The sequence below is a fragment of the Megascapheus bottae genome, chromosome 15 (assembly GCF_031878675.1).
Source record: "Megascapheus bottae isolate mThoBot1 chromosome 15, mThoBot2.hap1, whole genome shotgun sequence".
NCBI lineage: Eukaryota > Metazoa > Chordata > Mammalia > Rodentia > Geomyidae > Megascapheus > Megascapheus bottae.
The window spans coordinates 19956838-19979890 of NC_143523.1; the positions used below are offsets into that span (position 1 = coordinate 19956838).

Genomic DNA, 23053 nt, shown 5'->3' on the forward strand with positions numbered 1-23053 from the left:
CACTGGCAGGGTAGGGGCTGTCAGCATCAGCTTGGGGCAAGAATTGAAGCTAGGAGGGAGTCTTGGAACCCATCACTGGGGCTCTGCTGTGCTGCCAGGCAGTGGAAGGTGTGGGGGTTGGGGCTGGGGAAGCCCTATATTTCCCTCGGGTCCTTGTGTGTGAGGAATGGGGGAGTCCCAGCTACTGAATACTCAGACTGTTCTTCCGCATATTCAGCAGCTAGAAATATGAAATGGATTCATGAGAAGATGCCCAACCGGAAACCTAAACCTTTAAGAGGTTTCCTATTAGGGCAGCGCCTGCTTAGGCCAGAAGCCAGATGCCATGGGAGGGATTCCTCTGCCTGCCACCCACCATTCAGTCCCAGTCTACACACAGTCTGCACCCCCACCCCATGCTCTTCTTTCACTCATGCATCACTTGCTGGGGGAAGCAGGCAGTGGGGGGACCGAGGTGACTTCAGACCTGGAACAAGACCTGACTTTCAGGTGGCCAGCAGAAGCCTCCTCTAGTCACTGGGTGAACCCAGACCACAGCCTTCCCTTAAACTTTGCCCTTCTCACCTGCAAAATGAAGTGTTTACCCTGGGCGTGATAATCCCTGCCCCGAGGAGAGCTGTAGACAGTCTGACCTGGAGATTTCATCTGGAAGCTTCTTCTGCACTGAGAACACACTCTCCTTGCTTTGGCCTTTATATTTCTTAGGGATGTTTGGGGCCCAGTGCAGGTTATGTAACGTGGCCCAGCCTCAGAGTCCCTAGGGATGCATACTGGAAATGAAGATAACCTAGTAGGTTAGGGTGGGACTTCCCATCCAAATTTCTAATCAGTTTTCTAGACTATTCCATTGACTGCCCTGGGCACATGAATGACCCTCCTTTCCCCTGGCCCAGGAGCTTCCCTGCCTCCAGGCCAGGGCTGCTGAGCAGCTCCTGAGTGAAACCTGGGTGGCTCCCCTGGGCTATGGGAAGTACTTAGGAACTAGAGGCCTGGTTGCCAGCCACGCCCTGCCCAGCCTCACTCAGTAAAAAGCCTGAAGAAGGAATTTCCTCCTTGGCAGTGAAGTGTCTTCTGGGCAGGACACCAGCAGAGAATCTCCTCCTCAATTGGGAGTTCTTCCCATCCTTGAACAAAGGCAGTCTGGGAGCCCAGCTGGGGTGGAGAGGGACCCGAGGCATGAGTTTCAACAGGTTCTCCTTCTATGTCTTTCTTCCTGCCAGTGAGTGGGCTTATAGGGCCACAGCCCTTCCCCACAGAAGGTGATTTGGCTGAACCTCTGTTTGCTCATCTGTAAAATGAAAACAGTAGACCCCTCCCCTCAGTATGGAGGGGTGAACAAGCAAGGCTTTCCAAGGAGTTTTTCAGTTAGCACAATGAGCTGTGGGGGAGGCTGGAGAAGTAATATCCTCCAATTCTGGCTGCACAGCCAGAATTGGCACTCAGGAGGCTGAGACAGGGAGATCTAGAATTGGAGGCCTTCCTGGGCAACACAGGGAGACCCTATCTCAGAACAAAACAACAGCAAAAGAAACACATTGGCTTGAGCTTTGCCCCCAGCATTCCAAATACGAAGCCCAAACTTCAGAGGGAGGTTATTACCCCTGGCTGCACAGGCCAGTCACCTTGTGTCTATGTAACAACCGGTGTCTATGCCAAGTCAGATCTCCAGAGTCCCAAGCTCAGGGAGTCACTGTGCAATTCATACTGCATTCCCCGGAGCTGCTGTCCCTTCCCCACAAGTCCCCTCTTGCCAGCAGACTGGATTGGGTGACTAGTTTGCTTAAATCAAAGCCGGACTGTGAGTGGCATTCTCTTTGTCCCCTCCACCCCCCAGGGAGCACAGAGGCATTTCCTCCAGGTAGATCCCCAGAGGGGCAGATGGCAGGATCCAGAATCCCAGCAATTAGTAGATTTGAACTGAGAGCTCAGAGTCTTCAGAAGTTCAACCTCCATCTGGGGATAGCCTTCCAATCAGTCTTGCAGAGAGCTCTGTGTGCCCCTGCCATGCCCAAGCCCCCCCCCCCCCCCCAGCCTTAGCCTAGCAGGCCTTAGCTTAACTCAGGTCAGATGCCAGCCAGTATTTATTCCCACCCCTAACAGGTGGGGGGGGGGAATGGGAAGGGAGGGGCACAATCTAATCAAAGGGTCATTGCACAAATGGGGGGGGGCACTGTAGAGGTGACTTGAGGGTAATAACAAGCCATGCAAAGAAATGGGTAGTGGGGAGCCGCGCTTCCCCCACAAGTCAGCCTGGTAGGTTCTAGCGGGAGCCTCGGTTTCCCTGTTCAGGAACGAGGTACCAGGAATCCTTCCTTCCCTAATCCCAGGAGGCTAAGGGAGGGGCGTCCCTTTGGGTGGGCGTGGTGCGGGGCCAGGCGGGGCGGGCGGGACAGATTGCACGGGGGAGGCCGGCTGGCTGGCGGGGCTGGCGAACGCCAGGCAGGCGGCGCGGCGCGCAGTGCGGGCGGCTGCGGAGCGGGCGGCGCTCTCGGGGGCCGTGGGCATCACATGAGCTCAGACTCCGGACTGGCCGCAGCCCCCGCGCGCGCGCGGGGCCCCACCGCCGCCGCCGCCACCCCGTGTCCCCGCCCGGCTCTAACCATGTCTATCTGTTGTTGCTTCTTTTTCAGGGACTATGGCAGTTCCAGGAGGAAATCAGGTAAGGGAGCCACCCCTGTTTCCGACCCTGTGGAGGACTGAGATCCCGCGGATCCGGGGGTCCTTTGGGTGCCCCCTTCTAGTCCTTGCCCGGGGAGATCGCGGTCGCTCGCACCTTCATCACCCCCCTCCCCCTCCCTCCAGCTTGGTGACGAGGTGCGTGCAGGCTGTGCGGGGTTTCCTGTGCGGATCCTCAGCCGATGCCTCGTCCCGGCTGCGGTCCCGGTGCTGGGCTTCCCGTGCGTTCTTCCCCGTGCGCCAAGGGTTAATAGGGTCTTCCCCGGAGAAGGGGAGATCCGGAGTGAGGAGGGGTCGTCCTGGAGTGACGGGAGTTTTAGCTCTGCACGGGGGACACGATGTGGGGGACTCCCCTCCCAGCTCTGAGCCCCAGGCGGCTGGGTGGGGGCGCGCGGGAGGGGACGGGCGCCGGGGCCCAGCCCGCAGGTGCAGCGCTGGCTCCCTCTGGAGTTTGAGAAGCGGGCGGTGGGACGAGGGGCCAGACGAGCTGTCTGGACGCAGATGGACGCCGTGGGCCCAGAGCTGTCCGCTGCCTGCAGGATCACAGGAGGATTTTTCTCCCTGAGTGGGGGAGGCCGGGCTGGAAAATGGCAACGTGTGGGTGTGGGCGGGGTGTCGTTAACGGAGGGGGGGTGTCCTCAGTCTGGGCTGTGTGTGGCCGGGTGCGGGGTGGGGACCAGGCTGCCCGGACCTGTGCACACGCGTGTAGCCGATGTAGGTGATTCATCCACGGGGCACCCTCTGAGGAGACTTGGGGGCCACTCCTGCTGGAGCACCTCAGCCTGTGGTCCTCCCGTCGTGGGTGGGATGGGAACTAGGGGCTGTAATTGTACGCTGTGCACTCTGAGTGTGGGTTCTTGGGTGCTTTGTGGACCAGTGCTTGCTCACCTGATTATTGGGAGGGAAAGTGGGGGGGGGCTGTAAGGAGGGTTGTACTAAACGTGTGGGGTCCTCTAGGCCTGTGCTGTGCTGCTAAGGTGCTGGCTGGCCTGGGCACACAGCCTGGTGTGTGTGCTGGGGTGTGTGTTCTTGGCGGTGGCTAGAGCCTGTGTTGGTATGTGTTTGTGCACCTGCTTGGGGGCGTGTCCACTTGTGGGGTGTGACTGTGCCCATGCCACTGGCAGCGGGCTCAGGTATCTCAGAACGCCTGCCCATTGGGGCACCAGGGCATTTCCTCCTGTGAAAACAGAGGGTAAGGGATCTGAATGGTGAACCTATTCCCAGTCCTGCTCTGGATGGAGATTGTAGGGGAACTGAGGCAGAGGGGCAGGACCAGGGGCCTTTGGGTGCCTAAATCCCAACCCTGGAGACTCTCCTGGGGCCTCAGTTGGATTGTAGTGGTTGATCCTCAGCTTGTTGGTTCTTCTCTGTGTGACCTTTGGCAAGCTTCCTCACCTTCCTGTGCTGGTTTCCTGGCTCTCTTTGAAGCAAAGGTGGTTAATGTCATTTACCCAGGTTTAAAGGAACACAGCAGCCGGGCACGGTGGCTCATGCTTGCAATCCTAGCTACGGAGGAGGCTGAGATCAGAGGACCAAGGTTCAAAGGCAAAACCAGGCACTAAAAGGGCGGGGGAGACTCATCTCCAATTAATCACTAGAAAAGTGAAAGTGGAGCTGTAGATGGTGGTAGCCTGTAGAGCTCAGGGACAACACCCAGGCCCAGGGATTGAGTAGTAGCCTTGAGCTGAAGAGCTCAGGGACAGTGCCCAGGCCTACAGATCAAGCCCCATGACCCACATAAAAAAAGAACACAGCAAGTTAACACAACCCCTATGGAAGTGTCATCTCCAACACCACCATAATCAGTGTAGCTCCTACTTCCTTCACTTTCTGAAGTCCTGGGACCCAGTTTTGGCTTAGCTGCCACCTTGGTCTCACCCTAGGTAGATTTTGGCAGTCTTGTCCCACTCTTCCTAAGCAAGGCAGGGCTCCATCTGGGCCTGGCTGGGAAGGCTTTCTAAGCCACTCTGCCTTCTGCCCTCAGGCCAGGAAAAGACTGGGAGGAGAAATTTAATTTACATTGGTATGCTTATGATAATGGCCACTTAGGATCTGGTTAAAAGTGCCAGGCTGGAGCCAGACCCTAGGAATTTAGCAACTAGCTTTCCTTGGATAGATTTCTACCTTCTCTTTATCTATTCCCTCTCCTGGAAACCAGAGATATTCTTCACATTCACCTTGAGACGCCTTCTTTCCCCCTCACTTCTGGGTATCATTTAAATCCTGGGCTTCATGCATTCTAGGCAAGTGCTCTACCATAGAGCTGCATCCCAAAGCTTCCCCAGCTTTGGCCGGTTAACTTTGTCAACTCTTAGGAACCAGGGCACCTGAATATTTGGCCATGTGTCATTCTGGATGTTTTTGTCAAGGTGGTTTTTGGATGCAATTTACCTTAAATTAGTGGATAAGCAGATTATACTCCTTGATGTGGGTAGGCCTTCTATCAGCAATTGAAGGCCTTAGTAGAGGAAACCCTGACATCCTGTAAGGAGGAGAACTGCCCGCTGGCCTGCCCTTGGTCTCCTCTGCTCGGGCTCTACCCGCCATCCCATCAGGGTTTGGACTCCTTGATCCTCCACAGCCACGTGAACTACTTCTAACAACAAAGCTCTCTTTTTTCTTTCTTTTTTCATATGTTGTTCTTGTTTCTCTAGAGAACCCTAACTAATACACACTGATGTGAAGACTAGATCAATCTCTCCCTGTAAGCATCCTTGGAACAATGCTCATAACTGAGAGAACCACCCAAGGGCTAGCTGTTACTGTATGAGCACCTACTCTATGCTGGTGAAGCACTAACTGCTGCTGTTTATCTCTTGATTAGCATGTAATCGAGAGTGGCACTTCCAATCTGCCCCACCAAACTTGCCCTCTCCTCCTTTCTCCCTTGCCATTCTTCCCTCATCTTAAAACAATTTCAGCAGGTTTCATTGTTGTATTTTCATTATTTACATGGAGTGCTTGACCATATTTACCCTCTCTACTGACACTCCCTCTGACACACCCCCTCTCAACATCAGTTACTTTCCTGTGATTCTTTCTTTCTTTCTTTCTTTCTTTCTTTCTTTCTTTCTTTCTTTCTTTCTATTTTTGGCTGCTGTTATTTAATACACATCTACTGTGCAGGAACTTTACATATGTTTCCTCCTGAACTGCTCAGAGCCCCAGTGCATGATGAGTGGTGGATCCCCTCTTACAGATGAGAGCCCATAGCTCAAGGGGCCAATTGCCTGCAATCCTGGGAATGTGCATGTTCGAGCTTCCAACCTGTCCTGTGACTATTCATTCCTAGTTGCTCCAACCAGAATGATAGCACAGAGGAACTGAATGCTGGTGTTTATCTTTGCTTTCCACAGTTTACTTCCCAAACCTCTTACAACCTTTATGAGGTCTAGCTAAACCTTAGCCCAGGCTGACCTCCAACTCCAGGACTCATATAGTTCTGCCTCTGCCACCTGAGTGGCTGGGAGTGGGCATGTGTCATCACCTCCTGCTGTCATTTAGAATTTTTGAGGGCAGGCCTATGTAAAGCTCTTATGGCTTGAAGTTTATCTGCACCTCTCTCTTCCACAGTTGCATCATCTCCATCTGGGGAAGTGATGCCATCTCTCTATTGATCAGGCCTGACACCTAATCTTGTCTCCTCCCTTCTTACCTACCAGAGTGACCTGCAGGTCTGCCTCCATCACACCTGGTAGAGCCCTTGTCGTCTCTGCAGGAGGGCCCTAGCTACTCACTTAGGTCTTCTGATTCCTTTATTTACTCCTGCAGGTACCACTCTCACCACCACTAGGCGGCACTCTTAAAATACATTCCAAAGGCTGGGAGTTTGGCCTAGTGGTAAGAGTGCTTGCCTAGCATGCACGAAGACTCCAGTTCGATTCCTCGGTACCACATATATAAGAAAAGCCAGAAGGAGTGCTCTGTGTCAAGTGGTAGAGCATTAGCTTTGAGGAAAGCCCAAGGACAGTGCTCAGGCCCTGAGTTCAGTCCCCAGGACTGGCAAAAAAACAAACAAACAAAAAAAAAAACCACCACCAACATTCCAAGTAGGGGCCAGGAGTTTGGCCTAGTGGTAAAGTGCTTGCCTAGCAGGCACGAAGACCCAGGATCGATTTCTCGGTACCACATACATAGAAAAAGCCAGAAGTGGTGCTGTGGCTCAAGTGCTAAAGCTCTAGCCTTGAGAAAGTCCAAGGACAGTGCTCAGGCCCTGAGCCCCAAGCACAGGACTGGCAAAAACAACAACAACAAAAACAAAACAAAACAAAAAACCCAAAACATTCTAAGTGTTTTTTTTTTTTTTCCAGCTTCAATTTCCCCAGAGATGGGGCATTGTCCCTAGAACAAACTCTGTTTTTTTCCCTGTACTGAGCCCTATGTGACTTGGCCTCTAGTCATCATGTTCTCTCCCCCCACCCCGTTCTCTCCTTTTCTCTCTCTCATTTCTAGGAACTCAGGGCCTTATACCTTCCTTTAGCTTATTCACTCAAGACTGGTCTTCTACCATTTGAGCCATACTTTTGAATTTTTACTAATTAATTGGAGATAGGCATCTTTCAGATTTGTCTGCCCAGGATGGCTTTGAACTGAGATCCTCAGATCCCAGCCTCCTGGGTAGCTAGGATTACAGACATGCGCCACCAGGCTTAGCAGATGCATAGTTTCTTAAACGAGTCAAGCTCCTTGTGGACTTTGCACTTGCCTTTCGGTCTATATGGAATGATCTTCCTCCCTCTCACATGGCTACATTCTTTGCGCAGGAAGGTAAGGGTTTGAACTCAGAGCCTCAAACTTGCTATGTTTGTACTTTACCATTCAAGACATACTCCAGCCCTGCCTGGCTTTTTCTTGTCACCTTCTTGGTTCTCCACTCTCTGGAAGCCCTCTCAAATTACCTGCTTCTTCTTTCTTCATCACTGACTACTCTCTAGATTCTTGTGCTTTTTCCTGCTGTTTGTCTACCTGCTACCAGCATGGGAGCAAAAATCCTTGGCTGTGGGGTCCTCACCAGTACCAGATCCACTTTCTTTTTTTTTATTAAAGAATTTATTAACATTGATTTTTACATCATATTTCAAATGTCGTGTTTAACAAACAAGTATTCAAGAAGAGAATCTCTATATACAATCACTGGCACTTAGATTTTAGAACATAATTAAAATTAGGCTGAGGGTTTGTATGTCATAGATACATATTAATTTATGTAATAAAACATTATATCTATAGAATCATACATTTTTATGTCTATGTAGTTGTATTTATATTTCTAATACCATGTCCATAGCATTGGGTATGCAAATATTGAGTCTTGGCTCTTGTACTATTTGGATCTAATAGCCACACAGATCCACTTTCTTGAATGGATGGTTGGGTGGCCGAATATACACATGCTTGGATGAATGCTGTGGAGGTCAGGAAAGAGATTCTTGCCTCTAATTGGGAACATTATCTGGAAGGAGGAAGAGTTTCTGATTTGAACAACTGAAGGCTTGAGTAATCCAGAGAGAGCATATTCACGAAGGAGGTGAGCAGAGCCAGATGAAGAAGCATCACGACTTTCTGTTCAAGGAGACAGCATACTGGCTGCTCAAGGAGGCTGTAGCTAGAAGGAAGGGTGGGAGGGGGGAAAGTATGAGAGCGCAGATGTGGAAAGAAGCAGCACAGAATATGGAGAGCCTTACAGGCTATTTTAGGATTTTAGCCTTCTCTGAATAAAATGAGAAGCGTCTAAAGGGCTCTGAGTTGAAAGGCAGAAGGGTCTGATTTCTTTCTGGCTGGTGAGTGGAGATCAGCAGGGTAGGGACAGATGAGAGATGGTGAGAACTTCAATGGCAGTAGAGTGGGGAGGCTTTCTCTGTGCTGGCTAGATTTTTGATGGATAGAAAAATCTCGAGAGGACGAGTGAGAGCTGTGAAGTGGCAGAGTCAGATTGCCTGTGACCATAGACCCACTCTTCACCTGGGAGCTCGGAGCCCTGACCTGCCCTGTTCTATCAGTCAGGGTTTATCTAGAGAAATCATAGTACCGGCAGGAAAAAGATAGGAAGATATCGTACCCATGCAAAGAGGGACACAATGTTTATAATCTCGGGCAATCAGGAGGCTGAGGTAGGAAGATTATTTGAGCCCAGTAGTTCAAGGCCAGCTAAGAAAGCATAGGGATAAACCGTTTGAAAGGAAGAGCCCGTGCGGGGTTGGGGGGACTGGCTTATGCAGTCTGAAGGGCTGCCTGGGCAAACCTGGCACCCTTAGGGCAGGTATGAAGGAAGTAGGATGGACTCCACGCACAAGCTGGAGCCGCTGTCCGTAGGCTCAGGCCTACCCAGAGTGCTGGGGTATAATTGTCTTCCCCTACTTAATATCAACTGATTATGAGTTTCAAGCACAACTACCAAAAGGCCTTCTACAGAGTACCCGAGTACCACTCGGTGGTTAAAATAACCATCGTACTTGCATAATGGGCAACAGCCTGGTAGTAACGTGCACAGGGTTAGTTAGGCAAGGGCTTGGTTTCCTACTGTGCGGCAAGAGGCTGGTGGTTGTTGTCTGAGCTTGCTCCTGGAATCCAGAAAGCCGGAACTGCTCACTTCAGCAGGGCTGAGACTCAGTTGTTCTCAGCCATCTAGCAAGATACACGAGCAGTTCTGAGATGTACCATTAGGGGGCGCACATGACCGAGGGGCCTCTGGAGTCACTGGGGCTTGGGAGTCTGTTCCCACCCAGGACCTATGATGAGCTCCAGTTCGTTTAAATGCAAATGAGGTTGTTTAGCATTTTGCAAGTTTGTTCTCTTAGGCAAGTGTTGATGTTCCTGATGAAGTCTTGTTTACTTCATAGCTGGAAAAGTGATGACCTCAGCTGGCTTCCTGCTCTATGATTATTAACCGGTCTTAATTGAGCACAATTAATGAGATTGGCATTGATGTTTCATGGTGGAGAAGCTGTGAAAGTTTAGGTTTGAACTTCATATGAGCCAGGCAGGATTTGAACCCCATCTCTGTGGGTTGGTTTTATTATTTGCTGATGGGTTCTAAAAGAAGGGAGAAGTCACCCTACCTTTCACTTGAGAGAAGAAAGACTTAGTGGAAGTATTTTTCCAATTCTTTGAGTACCAGAGAAGACAGGACTGAGTTAAGAATGTGGGGCTTCAGCCAGGTATGGTGGCTCACACTTGTAATCATAGCTACTCAAGAAGCTGAGATCTGAGGATCGCAGTTAAAAGCCAGCCCTGTCACTAAAGTCTATGAGACTATCTCCAGTTAACCACTTGAACACTAGAAGTGTTGCTGTAGCTCAAGGGGTAGGGTGGTCGCCTTGAACTGAAGAGCTCAGCGATAACACCCAAGCCCTACAACTGACAAAAAAAAAAGAAAGAATGTGGGGCTTGGGGGTGGAGACATGGCTCCTTTGGTAAAGCACTAGCCATGAGTGAAAGTAGCAGGTACTGAGTTCAAGTCCTGGTATCAGACCTAAAATAAAAGAATGCAGTGCTTGCCATAGCATGCTTAACACCTTGGGTTCCATTCCCAACAAAACATGCACATGTGTATGCATATACATTAATTGCTACCAGGTCTCACAGTGACCAGGCTGACACAAGAAATGGAGGTTAAGGAACTTGCCCAAGGTCAGATGGTCACATACAGGATTCAAATGTCATTTTCCACCCAAGTCCATTTCCTCCTAAGCTAGGGCATGAGAGATCTTTTGGTGCCCAGGGCTGGGGCTCTGAATCCTTTAGTGGGGTCCTCTAGATTGGAGGGACAGGATGCCTCAAGAGAATTTCTCCAGAGTTTTCTAGAAGAAACCAATTGACTACAGCAGGTTATCTTAATTGTGTAAAGGGTTCCTTTGCAGGGTCTGACTGATATCCCTGTTTATGAGTTTTGTCTGTAATACAGTGGATTTTTTTTAAAGCAAGATCTGTTTATTCATAAGTACTGTTCTATTTATCTAGAGAATTAAGCCAATCCCCCTTCATTCATGAAGCAGCAGAAAGAGGGGCTGTTGCTTGGCAGAAGTGAGGAATAGGCAGAAGCAGCTGGTCTCCTGCTGACCCTTCCAGGCCCTCCACCACAGATAGAGGTGGACAGAAACCAGACTGCCTACCACATCCTCACTCCCTCCAGGGAATGGGCTTTGTGCAGCTTTCTCTTTTCCCAGGCACTTGTTTGCTCCTGGCCCAAGGAGTGTACACCCCAGTGGAGAAACCAAGACATTTTCCAGGTAGGAGGCATGATATCAGAACAGGCAGAAAGGCTGTAGTCCACAAGATATGGGGAAGACTGGTGATGAATTTGTGGGAGCCGCTGTCATGAGCAATGACATGGGGCTGGGATGAGTGTGACCATTTTTTAACTGTATTTTTTTTATCTTTTCTTTTTTTGGGGGGGTACTGGGATCAAACCCAAGACATTACACTTGCTAAGCAAGTGCTTTGCCATCGAGCTATATCCCAGCTGAAGTTTGAGAATTTTAAGGAAGGCCAGGCATGATGATGTGTGCCTGTAATCCCAACTACTTTGGTAGTTGAGACTGGATGATCAGAAGCAGAAACCAAGATGATCTTGTTTTGAGGCCAAAGTCAACAGGAATCCTATTTGGAAAAACAAACTAAAAGCAAAGGCTATGGGTGTGGCCCAAGTGGTAGAGTGCTTATCTGAAAAGCCAAGTCAGTCCTCAGCACCACCAAAAAACAAAGTTGGAGAGGAGGAGATGTGGCCATCTGATAGAGAGAAGACAATGCTGCAGAAGGGGCTGGTGAAGCAGTACAGAGCTTTTTGTCCTTCTGAGCCACCCATCCTCAGCAAGAAAGGCCCAGGCTGCTTGGAGCACATGGCCAAGACCTTCCTGGCCTCCTCCCTTGGCCCGTCCCGAAAGCGCATGTGTCTTATAGTGGCATCAGCCTCTGGCATGTCTCCCATGAGTAGTATTTTCTTCAAGTTTAGACTTTCATGGCTCAGAGTCCTCAGCCTCGTGTCACCCCTGCCGTTCAAAGCTATCTACTTGGAAAGTAAGGGAGGCTGATCTGTTTGGCAACTTCAAGGCCCGCCCATGTGGCAGTGGTAGGATGGAGAAAATGAGTGCTGCATACGTGCATGCTCGTGCCACGGCTCCCCGCCCAGGCAGCAGCCCACGAAGCTAGGCAGCGCGGGTCACTTCCCCAGGATAGAGATGCTAGCTAGCGTGTTGCCTCCTCCCTCTGTCCTGCCTGCTCAGCCCTCTGCCTCCTCATCCTAATCACTTGCTTTCTCCTGCTGGGAAAACAGGCAGTTGACCTGGAAAGAAGAAGGCTGGGCAAAAGACCTACAGGCCCACTGCAGAATCCTGAGCCAGCTCCATGAAATTCAGATCCCCAAGCCCCGCCCAGCATCTCTCAGGAGTGATGCCTAGCAATCTGCATTTGTTGACAGGCTTCCAGGGATTTCAGTCTTTCCTGAAACTCTGTTCTCCTAAATACTGGGATTATGGGGCAGGGTGTCTGTGTGTGTGTGGGGGGGGGTGAGCGGTGTGTTGCTGAGGCTTGAACTCAGAGCCTTGTGCTCTTGCTTGCATTTTTTTTTTTTTGCTCAAGGCTGACACTACCAATTGAGCCATAGCTCTGCCTTCATGGTTTTTGGTGATTAATTGTAGAATAAGTCTTGTGGACTTTCCTGTCCAGGTTGGCTTTGAACCTCATATCTCAGCCTCCTGAGTAGCTAGAATTACAGGTTTGAGCCACTCCCTCTGCACCCCCCCCACCAGTACCCAGCCTTCTCATGTTTACATTTTGGATGTGGTAGGTAAGCAGGAGGTGGTAGGAGGAATGGAGTCCTGGACTGGACTGGACTACTCTTTAAAATACCCCAGGTCATATCCTGAGTTGGGCCACAGGGGCAGGAGTTGGGGAACCTGTCAAGAGGACAGGATTCTAAGCCTCTCGTGTCTGAAATGCTGGCCTAGCATTTTGTGGTCTTGGAAAAGAGCCAAATGGAAGGGGCCTTCCCATCTGGCCTCATCAGACAGCAGTGTGGAGACGTCTGCCTTTTATTTAAAGTGCACAGGGTTTTGTTCCTTGGCGGGTGGGGGAGGGGGACTTACCCAAGTTGTGGTCCAGCAAAGAAATACTTCCCACCGCAGCCCTCAGCCAGAAAGCAACTTGTTCCTCACTGCAGCTTTCTGGTTTCTGGCATTTCCAGTATAATAAAGCCGATGGGAGAACAAAGTCTTGGGGAGAAATATGTATGGCTTACTGTTTTAGCACCTTTTTATTTATTTTTTTTAATCTCAAGTTACTTTGTTTAGAAACAGAAATGTGGCATGTGTAATGTATTGGCCCACAGCCCTTTTATAACCAGTCAGTTCTGAAATGTGAAGGGAGAAAAAACTTTTTCCCCCCTGAAGTTTGAGAACACTTAGAAGTCCTTTCCCCCTGACTCTGCTTTGTCCCCTGGATCTTTTTGCCATATATAACCCAAGCAGCTGATGTGAAGACGGATTTAATTAATGCTAGGGCTGGAATCTTGTACCAAGACAACAGGGCTGTGTCAGAAAGAGGAGTTGGCGCCTTATCACTCTGTGTGTGTGTGTGTGTGTGTGTGTGTGTGTGTGTGTGTGTGTGTGTGTGTGTGTGTGTTAGCTCTAGGGCTTGAACTCAGGGCTTAGATGCTGTCCCTTAGCTTTTTAATTCAAGGCTAGCGCTCTACCACTTGAGCCATACCACTTCCAGCTTTTCAGTGGGTAACTGGAAATAAGAATCTCACAGACTTTTCTGCCCAGGCTGGCTTCAAACCTAGATTCTCATATCTGTGCTTCCTGAGCAGCTGGGATTACAGGCGTGAGCCGCCAGTGCCTGGATGACCCTTCTCAATAGTGATTCTGGCTCATAGATGCAGAGGGCTCCAGACTGCTTCTCCCCAGCTCTACCTGGCCTACCTTAGGCTTCCCTGAGTGTGGGAACAAAGTAGAGATACAGTTCTTGCAGGAAGGTGAAGCCCTTGTATAAAAGTAATGACTGATCAAACTAGGACTGTCTTGCACACATAAACCTATGAGACCCACGCACTCACGTATCAGTCAGCTCTTCCCTGGAACCCAGTGTGGCTCCTGGATCACAGAGTAGAAAGGCCTGACCCACCTTCCTCTGTGGCTTGGATCACTCTGCTGTAAGGCTATGGACCTGGGAACCACAGTGGCAACTTCTTTGGGGGGAACCCTGGATGGCCCAATAGATGGGAAGCATGTTGGAAAGGCTTCAGGAACCAGGCTTTCCTTCCAAGATGGGATGGCTCCCACCAGCCCTAAAACTGGTCTCACTGGCTCTGGCCATGCCTTCTAGGTGTCTCTACTGTGTGCCAGCCCTTGTGGTTGAGTTCCAGTGGAGCAGGGTGGGTTGTTAAGTGTCTGTGCAGAGGGTTTGGGCAGCGGGACAGGGAGTTTTTGAGTGGTACATAGACCTGCCCAGGAAGCAATGAGTTGTCAGGAGGGAGAGAAACTGCACAGAATATTGACCACCCCAGCACTTGCCAGCCCAGTGCATGACTGCTTCTAAACTAGGCATCTAAGCCAAGCACAGTACGTACACCTGTAATCTCAGCACTTTGGAAGCTGAGGCTGGAGTCAAGACTGTGTCTCTAAGTAAATAAAGTAAACTGAGCCCCAGTAATCTCCACATTCCTGGAAGCCCTACTGCCTGGGGCCAGTTCCAGAATGCGTCTGAGTTAGAGAGCACTTGTTCCCAGAGCCTTCTCCAGCCTTCTTATTTCAAACCAGACCTTGTATCCAGCAGACTCCTGGGTGCTGCTTGGTCCTCATCTGTGGAAGGAGGACATGGGATCTGGTTCAGCCAGGCACACGGATCTAGGAGGTATCTGACTCATCAGGTATCTGACTGTGACCTCCCTAGAGAGGGAGTGTTCAGGCCTCAGAATTCTCCAGGGGGTTGGTGATGAGCCAGGATGGACAGGACAGGAAAAGAGCAGGCCCTACCTACCCCAGCAGAGACCAGCCAGGCTTAGGAAAGTGGCCTGACCTCCCCATAGCTCTCAGGACTGCCCAGGGGGGTTGCCTGGGCATCTAAGCACTCAGCATCATGCTGTGGCTCCAAAGGGTTAACTCCCCCTTCCCCGCCCCCAACAGCTCACAGCCCCTGACCTTTCTCCAGCCTGCAGGCCCTCTCAGCTGCCGCTTCCTGGGCATAGCTCCATCACGTGAGATCCAGATGTGGGGATTTCCCAAGCTCTGATGTGTGCATGTCTGTGCGTGCGCATGCACAGCTCTGTTTATGTGGCATCTGTGAGTTCAGGGGATTGGTCCAGATCCACACAGTGAAGGGGAGGGTGGGGGGAGGAGAAGCCCAGAGCCTCCAGCACACACTGTTGGGGGTTGGCCGAGTCCTGGCCCCACCAGACATTCTAGATAAGTGAGTTGTTCCCTCTCAGACTCTCATTTCCTGCAACATCCATCTTGCCATAAGAACATACTGGTTATGGATTTTAAAAAAATCTCTTGAAAAGGCTCTGAAACAGATGCTTTAAGTCAGCAGCCTTTCTGAGATGTTCTATAGGCTGGGGGATCTTTTCATGAGCCACTGTGTCCAGCATGAACAAGGCCCTGGGCTTTCCCAGTGTGGATGTGGTCTAGGAGGCCAGGACTGGACTACCTAGTAAGTCCGGGGCACTGAGGGTGATGGGTCCTCATTTTCCCACAAACCCATGTTTCCCAACTCCATGTTCCCAGCAGCCACTGCGGATTAATGAGGCATTATGTGTAGGGCCTTGGGCATGCCGGGCAAGTGTTCTGCCCCTGAGCTCCAGCTCCAGCCCTGCTCAACACACTCTTCCTAAGCACCTCCTACAGACCAGACACTTGCTGGGCTGTCTGAAGCTATTTGAGATGGTAAAGAACACAGGGCAAGGGGAGGGACACAGGCCAGCCTTAAAGTGTAGGCAGCCTTAACCTCAGTTCAAGAAAGAGCCCTCCCTCCCCCTGCAGTCTGGTCCCCCTAGACTGCATTTCTGTTCCTCACCAGTTGGTGGCAGCATCCAGCCAAGTGCCCACTGCAGCCTATGAGCCTCGTCCTAAAGACAGACCCTGTTAACAAGCTAGGAGCACTTGGGGCAGCCCAGGGAGGAAGGATGACCCTTCCACAGTGCCAGGTAGGTGAGTGAGGCAGGTGTCCTGGAGCAGATAGGAAAGGGGGGAGTAGCATTGCCTCCAAGCTGGAGAGGTCCAGTGGAGCCAGACAGTCGTCAGCAGGGCCCAGCCACACTCGTGGCCCATGCTCACTACATAGCTAGTAGCTGACTCATGGATGATCTGATAGCATGCATGCAGTGCAGAGAAGACAAGACGTTCCACGCCTGTTCAGCCGGATGGGGATGTCTGTCCTGAGGTACTTCTCGTCCACTCCTGTGGAAGCAGGGCTGGGTGGGGCTGCAGGACTGGGAAGGTGCTGCCTCTTTCTCTTTGTGAACACAGTAGAGGCTCAAGCTGGGGGAGTGGTGGGTGGAGGACAGGGTGGAGATATCCCAGTCCACTGGAAGACCACCAAGGCAGACCAAAGTAGGGAAGGGAGCTGGCTAGAATCCTGGAACAGTCAATGCTGAGTTGGTCTCTTCACATACAAATGCCCTGGGGCCAGGAGAGGTGAGGAGCTGGGAACTGAGGGGGAGGCTTGCTCCCAAGGGGCCGCTGGGGATCAGGCTGCAGCTGGGGGGAAAGAGGCTGAGGCCCACCCGCCTTTCCCCCCTGCACCTCTGCCTGCCCACTGCTGGAGGAACCCAGGACCCTGTCCTGAACAGAGATCCTTCAGGGACTATTGCCAGGGCAGAACCCAGAGCTGACCCACTAGGCAGCTGCAGCTCTCCCAAGGGCTTTTTTTTTTTTTTTTTGGTGGGCCTGGGCATTGTCCCTGAGCTCTTCAGCTCATGGCTGCCATCCTGCCCTTGAGCCAAGCCCCACTTCCCATTTTCTAGAGGTTAATTGGAGATAAGATCTCAGTTTCCTGAGTAGCTAGGATTACAGGTGTGAGCCACTGTGCCCAGTCCAAGGGCATTCTTGACCTCTACCCACACCCACTGGGCGCCTAGGCTTGCCCTGGATGGGTAGCCTTGGGTTCAGTAGTCCCTGAGGGGCTGTGGCCAGACCCTCCATCTCTCCCCCCCCTTCTTCACCTGTCTGCCTCGATCTGGCCAGAGGGAGATGGGTGGGTACATTCTTTCCCCTGGGCTTGGCTGCTCTCTGGACTCTATGAAAGGTGAAACTAGGGGAGGAGGCAGGCCCTTCCTGGTGCCGGACTAGCAAAATGAATAGCTGTGTTTACACAGAGAAGCGAGGAAGAGATAAATAAGGCTTCTTGCTTGGCTAGAGTCCAGGGAGGGTCCAGAAAATGATGGACCTTCTTAGGGCCCCTTTCTTCCCAATGCCTGGCCTGTCTGCCAGGGGCTCAAGTCTCTTACCCTCTCTTCCTTTTGGTAGGAGCGGACCTGAGGGGAGGAACCTCAACTCCCAAACCTTACTTTCCTCCCCTGGACACTGCAAATTGTTGTAAAGATTAAATAAGATAATGCCCATAAAGTGTTTAGCACCACGCCTAGCCTGAGGGTTAAGTGAATGAGGCCTGGTTTCATCTAACCCTTTCCTACCACTTGCTGTGTGATCTAAGACAAGTATGTGTCCTTGTGTGGTTTTGAGGCCCCACATGGGCTTCTTGGCCAGTGGTGTGTGAGAGCAACCTGAAAGTGGAGACAAACTTTTTTGTTGGTCTTGGAAAGGACACTCATCAGAAACCCAGCCTTCAGCCCTTCAGTTTCTTTAGTGCTTCCTTTTATTTAGCTCAAAAGTCTGTGACCCAGAACCCTCAGGCCATGGGTACAACTAGCTACATAATTGAGCAGACACAATGAAATCACAGGGACTCTTGTTCATCAGTGATGAATGATGTTAAGTCACATGACAGAAAAACAGTAAACCAGCCCCAGGCCCTTCTTTCTACGCTTAGGTGACTGCAAGGAGCACGCCTCCAGGGAGCCAGCCCAGTCTGCAGAAGAGGAGCCCATAGGGCCGAGGGTCGGAGCCACTACAGTGGCAGTATCTATCCCTCACCCTCCAACCCATGGGGTCATGTCTTCCTGTGTGGGTATTTATGAGATAGCCAGTTGCCGCTTCTCACAGTAGAACAAGTCTCACAGACTTGCTTATGTGGGAAGCAGTAGTTCCCGCACTGTCTTAACCTAACACTTGGGATTACCATCATAGAAAGCCTGAGACTGGATCAATTTATAAAGAAGAAAGATTTTTTTTTCTTTTGGCTTCAGATTCTGGAAGCTGAGAAGTCGAAGAGCAGCCATCTCCTCTGGTGAGGGCCTCCACAAAGCCTCCACTCCCAGTTGAAAGTGGTAGGAGAGCAGGCATGTGCAGAAGGGAAGGACAAGGGAGAATTTCACAGTAACGAACCCATTCCAAGGAGAAAGGCATACATTCCTTCCAGAGGACTCTACCCCATGACCCAAACCCTGCCCCAAGGCTTCACCTGCCAGCACCACCCTGTGGTGACCAAGTTTGTACCCGAGCTTCAGCTAGGACAAACCCTGCCTAGAAGTCGCATAGCGGTAAGGTGGCAGTCCTCTGCCCAGGCGAGTTTTGATTGGCTGCCTGTCATGGAAATGTGTGCTGTGCTTTCCCGGAAGGTAACATCCATGTAGCCAGAGTACCTCAGAAGGACTAGTGTAAAGTGCTGTATTTATGATGGCACAGTACAGTAGATAGGAGTGTGCTCATTGTGGGGGGGGGGGGTTGTAAATCCTGTAGATACTAGTAAACCATTGTAAAGCAGTTTCCAGATCCTAAGTTGACAGCCTGGAGGTGGTGGTGGCATTTCTGACCTGTGTCATCAGGAAGGAAAAGAAGGATGGGGAGCCCATGGGAAACACTACAAATCTGGCCTTTGCATGGAGTTTAGTTGTGTGAAAGCAGGGGAAAGTCTAGCATGCACGGGTTATTTAGGAACCAACTCAAGGCTTACAGCAAGAACAATAAAATTCCCGAGGAGGGAGAGGTCTCCAGTGGGATCCTGAAAGGAGGGAAGGGCGTGGGAAGACAGGAGGTTTGCATTCCATTCAGGCCCCTGGTGGGGTCTCTGCTGCCCCTCCACCCCAGGAGCCCAGGGCAGGAGCCACGGAAGACAGTAGGGAGGTGGCCCTGTCCCGTTCCCCCCCCCCCATCTCTGTGGGGTTAGATCTGTACTCACTGCTGTCTCCACCTGGGCTCTAGGCCTCCTGGGTTTATTAGTTGGAATGTGTGGTGCTTGTTTCCTTTGGGGAAGCTTTTCAGGGATCATGGTTGGAACTGGCTTTGGGTGCATTAAGCTCTTGCCTCAGTGCTTTGGGGTACCATGTTAGGAATGCATGGGCCCTCCCCTGACTTATTCTGGTGGGATATAGCAGTCATGGGAATTGTCTGGGGGGGGCAGTTTTTATTAAAAACAAACAAACAAAAAACAGGAGCACCTGCCCTGTTCTGATTTCTCCCGATCCCCTGGACATGACAAGCAGCAGGGCCACACAGCACTTGCAGAGCCCAGTGTCTCACCACACCTTGTGGGAACTGTGATTTTTCTAGGCCATGATTCCTGCGAGTTCCACCAGCCAGCGAGAATGGCTGCAGCAGTGACAGAGGCACCATGGGACGGAGCAAGACACTGTTCTCATCCCACCCATCTCCCAGGATCCTAAGGCTTTCACCAGTTTTGCTCTCCCTATCACCACTCCCCTTTGTGTCCCAGGGACCTGTTCTTACTCCCTCCCCAAGTCATTTCAGCCTGAAAACACCCAAAAAGAAGAAAGTGCAGATATTACCACAAAACTCCAGGTTATAGGGCTAAATGCCCCATCTGTGAATAAAAGCAGCAGAGTAAGCACAAAAACCAAGTGGCTATTATACTTTTTCTTTGGTCCTGGTACTTGGGCTTCAATACTTGAACTTAGGGCTTAGATGCTATCTCTACACTTTTTTTGCTCAAGGCTGATGCTCTTATCATTTGAGTCCCAGCTCCTTGCCCAACTTTTTGATGGTTTAATTAGAGATAAAAGTCTCCTGGATTTTTCTGCCTGGGCTGGAGTGTAATCCAACCTCTTTGATCAGATCTCAGTCTTCTGAGTAACTAAGATTATAGGCATGAACCATAGTCACCTGGATGTTTTATTTGTTTTTATGGTAGTATTGGAGATTGAACTCACCACTTTGGTTGCTTTGCCACTTCAGATTTCATTTTTTCAGGTAGGATCCTGTGCTTTTTGCCTTAGACAGCCATCCTCTCACTTCTCCTTCCTGAGTAGCTGGGATTACAGGCAAGAATCTCTGTACCCAGCTTGTTTTAGTTATTGGTTTTGTTTTTGGAGGTCCTTGGGTCTCGGGGCCTTGCATTTGCCCAGGCAGGCAATCTACCACTTGAGCCACATCCCTGGACCTTTTGCTTTTCATTATTTTTCTAGGCTGGCCTGGACCAAGATCTTTATTTACTTCTTCAGTGTACCTGGCAGGCACTTCTGGGGTGACAGGCACATGCCACCACACCCAGCTTCTTGTTGATTGAGATGAGTCCTGTGAACAAGTTGACTTGGAACTTTGTCCTCCTGATTTTAGCCACTCACTCTAAGAGCCACCATACCCTGCTCTCTAGCTTGGTTTTCTTACCTCCATGTGCCCCGGCCCCCAGCTCCGGCCTCTAACCTCAGACTTCCTATCTCTACCTCCTGAATAGCCCATAGGCTTCTATTATTGTTATACACCCCTGCCCTTGATGACTCTCAGCTAGTAACAAAGTCCCCCCTACCTAGAACATGAGCCTGTAGTGGACATTTTATATTCAGACCTTAATGGCTAGACTTGGGTTTCCAGACATTGAGCCAGCATTCAAATACTTTTGTCTCTTTTTCTGGGAAGATTCATTTCAGCTCCATCACGCAGCTTGTATTATGGAGACCATCAGGTTTCCACTAAGTCTAGAGTACCACACAACAGTCTTAGAGAACAGTAAGCTTAAGTGCTTCCTTATATAAATGTGAGCATTCAGGCGCAGAGGAGTTAGGCTGCACTCCGAAGGTCACACATCTAGTTCTCAGTGGAACCAAGCATGCAAAGTCACAAGCTGATGGTCTTTGTGTTCCAGCAGGCCAATAACTCTGTTCAGTAGAGCTTGCTTCTATGTCACCAGAGGAGAAGGAGGTCAAGAAGGTTTAGGAAGAGCAGGAATCAGTTGGTTTGTGTCTGTGACAGCCACTCTGGCTATGCCTGCCTCTTGCCCCAGAGCCAGCAAGCCCTCTCTGCCTCCTGCCAGAGGGCCAGGGTTTGTGAGCCAAGGCTTCTCCTCTGTTCACTGTAACAAGGTGGACAGGTCTTTCCCACTGCAGGAGAAAAGAAGGACTGGATTTATTTTGCACATCCAGGGATTGGGAAATAAATCATTTGGAAAGACTTTTCTTTTTAAAAAGGCAGGCTTGTTTCTGGTCTGCTTTCCATTTTCCTTTAGGGACAAGAAAAAGAAAGCTCCTTATGGTGGAGAGGAACAAGAGTAAGCTCAGATTGTCTGCCATTGGCCCCGCCCAGCTTATTCTGTGGTTGTCTAAATAAAGCTTTATTGGAACATGGCCCACTCCTTGTTTTCCATTGCGTTTGTGGTGGCTTTTATATTACTCTGGGACAATCGAGCTGCCTCAACAGAGACTTCTCAGGCCCTTTCCAGAAGTGATCCTAGATTTTTTGGGCCTAAGTCAAGTGCCTTCCCATGGTTCACCAGGAAATGTTTCCTTTTTCCTAAAATGTTTCCTCACAAAGAATCCAAAAGGAACCCAAAATGGAAGTGTGCACAGTGGCAGGCTACTGGTGGGGGAGATGGTCTCTAAGCTGGACCCGTGCAAGGCTGGGTAGATTTAGAGGGGGCTGGAATAGGCCTGGCATTATCCAGCTCACCTGGAATCTGAGATTGCCAAGAGCTAGGACAAGGTACCAGTGTTTCCTCAATGATGTTCTCTAGTTATCATTCTTGTAGCTTGGGGCTGTGACTCTGATACCCCCAGTGCTGTATGAACTTGGGGAGCCAGGCATATGCTTACCACTGCCAGGGGAAATTCTGTCAATCTCTGCAACTTTTTGTTGATTAACCTATCCGGTTTAGTTTCTTCTAGTACAAAAATGAAGGGAGAAATAGTGCTTTTCATTTTAGATGTGTTACGTAAAGTCAGTGAGTTACTGTGTGTGAAATACATGCTACAAACTAAGCAGGCAGTAACTCTATATGTTGCTGTTCATCATTAAGGTCTGCGAGGGATCACAGCCCTGGTTCTTGGGCTAGTCTTGGATGAAATCTGCAAGACCTACATCTCAATATGTCCTTGTAATTGTCTCCACTGTGGCTAGTGCTCTGCTCTGAGAGGTGAAGGACAGCCCAGCATGGAGCCCTGGGCTTGGGGTACTGCCACACAGGGTTCCATGTCTGGTTTTGGACTTGAGCTGTGGTTGTTGCTTCCTCTGTTTGAGAGTTTCCACGCCTGTAAAATGGGGCCTGAGGTGTGTACCACTCCAGGCACACAGGCGTGCCCTGATGTCTTGGCAGTTTTAATACCAGTGCCTTGTTACCTTGCTAACAGTATCACATTTCATAACTACATGTTATTTTATGGGACTTTCATTTTGTTCCTCCCTCTTGCCTGGAGGACAGTGTAACCCTAAGCCCAGGTGAGGAAACAGACCCAAAGGGGTCTGTGTGAGCCTGGAACTGAGCTTCCCCTTGCCCTCCGTCTCCTGGTCACAGAGGTTCCTGTGCAGGGTTATATTTGGTTTAGTTTGGGTGGGATTGGGTTGGGCTTGGGTTCTCCGAAGGGAGGGGAGCTCACATTCACTCACTGGGTCATTCTTGTCCACCCCTTTCCCTGGATGGGGCTAAGGCAAGGGCTGGACAAGACTTCAAGGCCTAGTAGATGTTTCCACACGACCTAGAGCCTGGCCTTGGGTGCATCCAACCCTGACAGTGGAGGTTCTGGATTCAGTCTGCTGAGCCTGTTAGCCTGTGAAAGTCTTCAGAGTCATCAGGTCCCTAGGGGCCAGCTACCCACATGGCCACCGTGGCAGAACCCGGCTGCTGTCTCCTAGGGCCGTGATAACCCAAGGGGGCCCAATCCAGGGTAGGAACAAAGTAGGATTCTGGGCTCCAGAGAATTCCTGTGTTTCAACAGACACCTCATTATCCCCATCCAGTCTCTGTAATCACACAGGCCCACACCCAGCGCCGTCCCAGGCCAGGAAATCACTCCCCTCCCCTCCCCCGTCTTCCGCCCACGGCACCAGCACTGCTGCCCTGCGGCTGCCTGGAGCCACTCTGCGTGGACCTCCTGCCTGCC

At 50.7% G+C, this 23053-nt stretch overlaps 1 protein-coding gene across 4 annotated transcripts in view; it reads left to right on the top strand.

Moving 5' to 3' along the window:
- Sh3pxd2a (SH3 and PX domains 2A) overlaps positions 1 to 23053 on the top strand; it is a 184934-nt gene that overhangs the window by 108903 nt on the left and 52978 nt on the right. For all 4 annotated transcript variants that reach the window (XM_090345954.1, XM_090345955.1, XM_090345951.1 and 1 more), the window contains exon 6: positions 2631 to 2659. In XM_090345954.1, coding sequence (XP_090202080.1) covers positions 2631 to 2659 — 29 coding nt within the window. The remainder of the gene's footprint in view (positions 1 to 2630; positions 2660 to 23053) is intronic.